Source organism: Saccostrea cucullata, unplaced genomic scaffold (genome assembly GCF_032062105.1).
Source record: "Saccostrea cucullata isolate Sc308-1 unplaced genomic scaffold, CSIRO_AGI_Scuc_v1 ctg278, whole genome shotgun sequence".
NCBI classification, from domain to species: Eukaryota; Metazoa; Mollusca; class Bivalvia; order Ostreida; family Ostreidae; genus Saccostrea; species Saccostrea cuccullata.
In genome coordinates, this window is record NW_026928887.1 from 65,837 (window position 1) to 74,893 (window position 9,057).

Sequence of the window (9,057 nt, forward strand, 5' to 3'; positions counted from 1 at the left end):
AAGCCTGAAAATCTCGATCATATGTACATGTAGTGCCATTACTGCTTCGGAAATGACAGTCCTTGGTGTTTTTATCTATAGTCAGTCATTGGACCAGACGAATAAATCGAGAACCATACTGTTATATTCCATGTTTTCTTTAGTCAGTCAGATGGAGGATAGGAATTTTGTTTACCATTTTAATTGAGTACAAATCATGTTAAGAAATCTTATTGTGGTCTTCAGATTGACTAAGTTTACCGATGACTTGATAGCTCATGTTGGTAGAGCACATCAGACTCATCTGGAAGGGGTGGCATTTAAAATCATGATCTGGTCATTTAACATTTTTCTACGTTCTTGATTCACTTAATCATGACCAGGATGAAGCTGGAAAGGAGAAAATGAAATGGACCAAACCTGGGTTGAACTGGGGCCAACTTATGAAAAAGGAAAGGAGAAAATGCAAGGGACATTTTTAACTGGGGCCCCCTTATGAAACGGCAATGCATGGATACAATAAAACGGACAAGACCTGGTTTGAACTGGGGTCCGATAAAACACTAGGCAGGTGCTTTATCCATTGAGCTACTTGTATCTGGTCACCAGCAATCAAATCTGTCTGCCTGCCACATTTCTTTCGTAGTGTTACATAATGTACCTTGCTCTGTTAAACTTAATTCTCATGATCATCAACATGTGGAAAATTCCAGCCTTTCTTCTAAATATTGAAATGAAGCACTTGCTCATTTACCTTTAATATTTATTGAGCATAACAAATAATAATAAATACAATATTATAGGTGAACATTTGTACTGCTTCTAGGAAACTGACTAATTAAGTGTTGATTCCTGAGCCATCTGATTTCAGGAATAAAAATCAAAAAACAAATGTTTTAAAAATAAACATTTAATTTTTCTCTCACATATTTTATTAATGGCAAGGAACTATCCAGGGAGTATCAAGATATCGACAGAGTTAAAATATACATATATGAAAATAAACTGATATATGTATGTGTTTCAAACTACATTTGTATGCTGATACATTTGCATTATATGATATAATTTCCCATTCAAGAAATTAGGCATGAGACATTAAAACTCAAACAAACTTGAAGAAACTTGTATTGGAAAAATAATCCATCACATATACATGCACAAATAAATTTAACAAAAAAAGAAAGTCACAGAATACGCATGAGATTCTTGTTGCACATCTATTAAAAAATACACACTTCTATTGTACAACAGAATTGTACATTCATCACTTAGTTCTTTCATTTACCTGTTCAGATAAGAGGTCAAACAGATACTGGTTCAATGTCAATTACCTAAGAGATGCAGAATCAGTAAAAAAAATATATTATGCATACATCTCACATCCTATATTTGCTCCCTTGGTTTGTCTGATATAATGACATTTATTCGAGATGTTTCGTAAATGATGTCACATTCATCCGTTTCTTCTCAGAAAGAAAATTAGAGCAGCAGTTATTATCAGCAGCAATACCTATAATAAATACATATGTAACAGTTTTATAATCATATCTTATATATAACAATGCAAATACAGCATTTTTTCATAAATCCAAATGTTTTTTTTCCCTTCTACAACAAGTAATTGTTAAAGAATATGTGAAGTCCATATAGTTGTACACCAATATTTTTTCTTTCAAATTGACTGAAAGTTTAAAGCTATACTTCTTTATCATTTCATTAAATTCTTAAAATTTTTAAAAAAAATTAATCATTCAATGCCTTTGAAGGTATGTTGTGAAATCCACTTTTTAGAACTAAATTAAATTATAAACAATCTATTTCGAAGTATATATACATCTATGTCATCTATCAGTCAAACAAACGAACCAATGTAAAACTGACTCTTATGTAGAAACATTATTCCATAACCATTACAAAATGTGTCCCCCTGTGGCTGATAGATACACATTTATAATAACTTTGTACTTACATGTAGAGCTCCAATGACAATACACACTAATCCCAGCAGTAAATAATTCTCTTCTAACCACTCCTTGGCATCCTCAACACAGCCCTTCAGGAATAAGAAAATAGAAAATAAAAATATTTTAAAACACCCCTCTCTCTATTGATAAAAGATCTTGAAATCAAATGACCATTGTGTGAATCTGCATTTTAAAAAAAATTCAAAATTCATGTTCAATTTTCTGTTTTCCTCTTGTTTAGACTTTAAATGAATGAAACCTCATTGATAAAAATTGGAAAAAATGATGTCTATAGTATGTACATGCAGTTCTAAATAAAGATTGACTGTGATATGCATTCAAAAGGACAAGTTTTTAAAATAAATTCAAAACTTTATATCTAAATTCTGCACTTAATTGTCATGTGGCAGTGCTTGTAATAAATAATGGTAGTGTTATTCAAATTTCAGACTTCCTCTGGAATACTTCACACATAGACTTTAAATAGCTCTGATGAAATTAATCTTTAAAAAAAAAAAAGCTGTCACCTGTATATGTTAGAATGGACACAGCAGAGAATCTACCTACATATAGAAGTGCTGTACTGTATGTTGTGATACTAGTATGTGTAGGGGGAAATGTTTCAAAGTTGAAATAAATAATGATAATAACCAGTTAAAAGAGGTATATGATTTAGCCGCTGACTTCAAAAGAAGAGAAAACTTACAATCCGCCAGGCAGCGGCTGATCCAGACTCTCCACAATCCGGATATCCGCAACAGGAATCCGGAATAGAGGTGGGGACATTCACATCATAAACACCCATCCAATCTGTGTAGTTATGGACCCCACAACATTCGTACTGTAAACAAATACAAACTGTAAATTAGTCTTATCTAAAACTGGAAAAATAAAGCTTTCAAGATTAAAGTTTGAACAACTGAAGGCATCTTGGCCCTTCCACATTTAGAGGCCTGATAACTTGATGGTTTTGCCTAACACTTAAATTTGTATGTTTCAGTTGTTTTTCTTCAAATACCTAACACTGCACTTAATACTTATACTATCAAATGTAAATATGCATCATTTTACACTATACAGTCAAACTAATTGGCTAATTTGAGCATTACAATTGATGTGACAAAGTGATTTGAATTCAGCACTAACCACTAGTTCTTCAAGTATTTAACCCTCACTATTTTGAATATTTATATATCTTGAAAATTTTACTCTGCCCCATATACTTTAACAAGGTTAAATTTGGCCTCTTCTTTACCTTTTCTTGCACTGTATCCCAAGCCACTCTCCTCTTGGTGTCTTTTAGGCCTAGTCTTAGATCCTCCACTATAATGTCTTCTATCTGGTGAGGGGAAATAACAATTTATCAAACACTGCTATCTAAAAATACCATAAGTTTTCCTCTTAACCTCATTGAAATTTATTACAAGTTGTAAGATGCATGGTGTTTGAGTTTAATGATCAAAGATGAAACAAATTTCAATCTTATTTCAAAAAGTATCTCATTAACAGTAATGTTAAACATGCACTGCAATCTTCATACATTAAATTACAATTAAACAAAACTTTGAGTCTAGTTGTCTGAAGCTCACCTTATTTCTGTACACGTATGCTATGATCCCAGCAGCGATTTCAAGGCAGAAGATGATCAACACAGAGAAGAAATACTACAAAAAGAAAACAGAATTAAATTTTAAATCAAAATTTAATTAGATCAAATCTATAAATATCTATCACGAATAAAATTTTTAGTCCTAGTTGTTACATGAATGACAAACTTTCAAGTCAATTGTACGAGACTTAAATCACAAAATAGTCAAACTGGGTGTCTCGAACACAGGCACTTGTTTCAAATGCAGGATGTTCATTACAAGCAGAGGATGCCCTGTAAATAAAACAAGTGCCTCTGATCTTGAATCCCAGAATGTCTGTATATCTGTCTGTCTATGATAAAGATCAATGTCAAAGCATCAGACAATTTCTAAAATAGGGAGGGGGGAGAGCTCTAGTTGAAGAAAGTAGCTCTCATGGAAATTAATCGTGGACAGACATGACATATGTATATAAACTTGTGCTAGAGATCTCTAAATATATGTCTTAAAAATTAATTTTATTTTCAAATTAACTATAGTACAATGATCTGCAGCAGCATACTACAATAGGTGAGACTTAATTGGGACTATACTCTTGGCCCAAGTTATTTTTCACATTTAAAATAGAACAATGCATTTTTTTTAAATTTAATTCACTGCCAAGTATATGACTTATAGTTCTGACATCCAATTACCTTTCAGTTAACTCAAAGTCTCACAGTCAATTGAATGGCACGGTTTCACCCAATTTATGCCATTCTGGAAAAGAGTTGTGCATAGACTGGCATTGATAATTTACATAATACTATTAGCCTCCTTACCAAACTGAGAACAAACTGACTCCTCATCCATAGTCCCCAGAATCCAATCAGGGACACCACCACCACGATGATCCCCGCGGACACACACAGGGCGGTGCCGGTCTCAAACTCTCGACTGTCCAGCAGTTCAGTGTAGACTGAGCGCGACACCTTCAGGTATACCCCTACCACAAAAACCGCCAAACCCATCAACTGTAAAAAAAAAGTCAACACAACCGAATTATAGCTACCACAAACACCGCAAAACCCATCAACCAGAAAAAGTCAACACAAATACCGTATAGCGGGTTATTTTAGCGGGGTGCTAATTTTAGCGTTTTGATGGAAGTCCGCTAAAATTTTAATCGCTAAAAATATTCAGTAACCTTCTAATTGTTCATTTGCAAAGAGCTAAAACTCTGTGTCCGCTAAAATAAATTACGCCAAAATTATTGGCATACCTGTAAGCAGACAAAACGCCAAATTTTACACCCGCCAAGAAAACCCGCTATACGGTAGCTGATTTACAGGTAGAATTTGAAAAAGGATTGTGAAATTCAAGATGTAAAATATTCTATTAAAGACTCTTTTAGGTTTTATTTGCATACAAATTTCAATTCTTTACTTTATTACTATCATTGATCACACTGTCATCTCAATGTTCAAATTTCAAAACGATTTCTATTAGTGAATAATTTATGGTAGGATACAAACCAGGAAAAGAAGATTGGCGATTCCAAAAAACACCTCCGCCGCAGTCCGAGAGGAGCCTTTTAGAAAGAACAGAAGAAAAAAAGAATGAATTAAAGGTGCATGGACACAGATTTGAAGTTAGTATTTTTTGTATAATGGTCAAGCAACCCAATCTATTGATCACATCATGAAATCGAGAATTAAGACAGTTATTCCTTAATTAAGTTATTGAAACTTCAATTTTTTGGATGGGTTTGATTGAGACATCCTTGCACTCTCACAAATTCTACTTTTATTCTTAATACTTAGGAAAAGTGGCAAACTTGTTGTGTATTAATGAAAAATATTAAAACTTTAATCCAGAAAAATAATTATATTCCGAGTAGAAATGTTAGAAAGCAAAACCCCTTCACAAGTATCGTCATTCCGCGCTAAGAGTTGTGTACAGAGTTAAGCAAATTGATCACACCCGTGAAACGTACACAGTTTTTGTAAACAGGGCACAAGCTCTTTTATTGTTGCTGTTTACGATTCACCGGGTGCGTTCAATTAAGAAATGATTTTAATTTTTGAAGATTCATGAGGTTATGAACTATGCATGAGGCTTCATGCCGGCATATTTCATGAAGTGCGTTAGCGCTTCATGATAAATATGCAGGCGTGAAGCGTTGTAGTTCATATACCTTATGAATTTTCAAAAATTAAATTAATTTCTTATATTTACATTATTTTCTGATGATCGAGTTACCACAAATTATGTCATCCAACTGTCATTTTTAAAGCAAAACAGTGTGAACTACAGTTTGACGTCAAGTACGGTATTTATGACGTAACAATGGAGATATTCATGCTCATCCACTGTAGTTCATGAGAAAATGAATAAAATTCTAATTTGTAAGGAATATTAAAGACAAATAAATGGAAATGTAATGTAAATATTCGTTAAAGTCTGATCACCACAACTGCATGGACTGACAATATAATGTGTGTATATTTTGCTTTCGAACATTTCTACTCTGAATTTTCTGGATTATAGTTTTAATATTTTTCATTTATACACATTTATAATATATATATTATCCTAAGTATTAAAAATAAAATGAAAATTTATGAAAGTGCAAGGATGTGTCAATCAAACCCGTCTAAAAATTTAAATGTAAAGTAACTTTTAGATGAAATAAGATTTTTATTATGTTTTTGTGTGAAATGCTATTAAAATATATAAGTTGTAATATTATACAGAAAATATTAACTTCAAATCTGTGTCCATGCACCTTTAAAGTCAATTCCAAAAGGTACAGATCCATGCAATACCACCCCCCTTTTTTTCCTTAGTAGCTTTGTGAATTGAAAACATTTAATAATAACTGTTATACTGAAATGTTTTACAGTTTACCTAATGAGGAAATATACATTATAATTCTACTCTGATAACATAGCGACTCACCACTTTTGTACCCCATGTTTTCAGGTGTGCCGACACGGTGTTCTGTTTACATGAATAGTGATCAATCTATAAATAGACTTGCAGAACAAGTTCTCTCTGCTAAAAATAGAACGAGGGGAGTTCCGTGCCCGAGCCATCTGTCCTCACTTGATGTTTTTCTTGTTTTCGGCCACGAGGATTAGTTTACTTACATAATCGGAGGCACCTGACATGACTTTTTTTTTCTCATATAAAAAAAAAATCTTAACCCAATACCTACTGGAGTTATTTTTTTAAGAGGAAAAATAAGTGACGTACGTCAGGTGCATGCACATTTTGAAAGTTCTTGCAATCTACAGTGAATTGCAACTTTAACACTCGTATTTTCGAAGTTTGCAAAAGTATTCTTTGTAAAGGATCTATCAAAAGGAATAGATTTTCATAAGAAATAAATGAACATGCTCAGTATGTAATTGAGGGGACACGTAGAGTCGCAGCAAACTAAGAAGCTCTGTCTCAGACCCCATAAAAGACAACACATTGGACACATCTGGGACGAATCTCTACTGCACCCTGAAAAAAAACTAGGGGCGAAAAATGAAGGAAAAGCTGCACTCAGCAAACTCTAAACATAAAAACAGAAAACAAAACACAAGATGAGAGCGCGATATTTGATAGAGATTATGATGAAAACACAATTTTAACAAAGGATCGAGGAAAAGGTGAAAAGCTTGACAAAATTTAAAGCGAAAATTCGTTAAATCGTCGAATTTCTGTCAAAGTATACCATCCATATTCAACCAACAGAGATAAGAAGACAGATATCAAAAAAAAATTTTGACATTGAGAAATGGAAAATCAAGAGATATAACGGGAGAGGAGAAAAAAAAAAATTTTGCTCTACCAATGAGCTAAATGGAAAATGACCGCCACAGATGTAACGGGAGAGTCTGCTACCCGGGCCCCCTGAAACTCCGGTCAGGTGCATTACAAGAGAGCCACACTAGCATTACAAGCAGAGAATGAAGAAATATATAATTGACATATTGTTATAAATAACCATAGTACTGAGCAGTCATGATCTTGTCAAATGTACCAGGCAAGGTCCCGAAGTACTTGACATTAACCTCTGAGAAAAGTTGATAGGCATTGTAGGAACGAATTTTGTTTTTGTTTTTGCTACCCGTTTTCGTCCGTTGGCCTTCGTCGTGCAATGTGCGTCGTGCGTTAACATTTGAAGATTTTCAGCTTCTTCTCTGAAACCGCTTAACCAATTACAACCAATTTTGGCATATATAGCATCTATGGTTGAAAGGGAACCAAAATTATGAATTTCATGGTCCCTGCCCCCCCCCCCCCCCTCCTGGGGACTGGGGGTGGGTGGGGCCAAAACCATTAAAATTTGATGCCATCTTTAAAAATCTTCTTGTTTACTCCAGGACACCAAGCAGTCAAACTGTTGGTATGATTATAAAAAGCATCTAGTCCTCCACCAAAATCGTGAAATTCATGGCCCCAGGATCAGGGGTTCCAGCGCTAGGTCGGGCCGGGCTAAGTAGATTATATAGTGAAAATGGATTGTTTCTTTGAAAATCTTCTTCTCTACTTCTGGGCAATAAATAAACTAACCAGTGCATTAGTTATGTTGAATATGGCTGTCTCTTCCAAAATTGTGAATTTCATGGCCCCAGGGTCAGGGGTTCTAGTGTTAGGGTGGGGCTATATAGATTATTTAGTGAAAATGAATTATTTCCTTTGAAAATCTTTTTTTTCCACTCCTGGGTATTAAATAAACTAACCAAGTATATAGTTTAAATTAATAGGGCTACCTCCTCCAAAATTATGAATTTCATGGCCCCAGAGTCAGGTTTTGGTGTTTGGGTGGGGCTTTATTTCAATTACTAATATATAGTGAAAATGCATAAACTATTTTGAAGTTCTTCTTCTCTGATCCTGGTCATTAAATAAACTATTAACCAAGTGCATAGTTATGTTGAATAAGACAGCCTCTTCCAAATTGTGAATTTCGTCGCCCCAGGGTCAGGGGTGGTAGTGCTAGGGTTGGTCTATTATTTAGTGAAAATGAATTATTTCTTTTGAAAATCTTCTTTTCTGCTCCTGACAAAACAAAAGTTATCTGATCACAGGAGTACAAATAACAATATTTTTTGGTGTTTTCAGTAAGAAATTAAAATAATTTATTATTCAGTCCCATAGTCTTGTATGTAATGTGACAATGACAAAAGAAAGGAAGCTATTCTCTGACTTTGTGTTTTTTGAAATAGTTTTATCTAGTGCATTTTATGAAATTCACCAAACATATTATAATTCTTTGGTATCATGTAAACTTTCCAGCAATTGAAATTCGTGTTTTAAACCAAAACACAAATTCACAATTTTGAAAAAGGACCATTGTTTATCATAATTATAAACTTAGCATGCTTACTTTTGTCATTGAATCGAAGAGAAAATGCATTTCCACTTTATAACCCCCAGTTGTACATCCCTCCCCACAGGAACCACTGACCCTGGGGCCACACATTTCAAAATTTTGGAAATTTCATCATAAATGGTTGATTAATACCAAAGAGCAGATTTCAAAG

General features: G+C 33.8%; 1 protein-coding gene across 1 annotated transcript; it reads right to left on the reverse strand.

Annotated features, from left to right (window-relative positions):
- Positions 1-728: 728 nt before the first annotated feature.
- Positions 729-6,571, reverse strand: LOC134279032 (tetraspanin-9-like). The gene is made up of 8 exons (XM_062761369.1): positions 6,476-6,571; positions 5,050-5,105; positions 4,357-4,548; positions 3,536-3,610; positions 3,202-3,285; positions 2,653-2,787; positions 1,952-2,035; positions 729-1,492 (listed from the first exon to the last, which is right to left on the reverse strand). Exons 1-8 carry the CDS (start codon positions 6,489-6,491, stop codon positions 1,436-1,438), a joined length of 699 nt encoding a protein of 232 aa, XP_062617353.1. The 5' UTR covers positions 6,492-6,571; the 3' UTR covers positions 729-1,435.
- Positions 6,572-9,057: the final 2,486 nt, after the last annotated feature.

What these genes read in the sequence shown, in the direction of transcription:
- LOC134279032 (XM_062761369.1), bottom strand. An exon ending in CAGCCGCTGCCTGGCGGATT is followed by an intron (nt 2,036 to 2,652) that starts GTAAGTTTTCTC and finishes TTATTCCTGAAG; the next exon opens with GGCTGTGTTGAGGATGCCAA. An exon ending in TTGTCATTGGAGCTCTACAT is followed by an intron (nt 1,493 to 1,951) that starts GTAAGTACAAAG and finishes TATTTATTATAG; the next exon opens with GTATTGCTGCTGATAATAAC.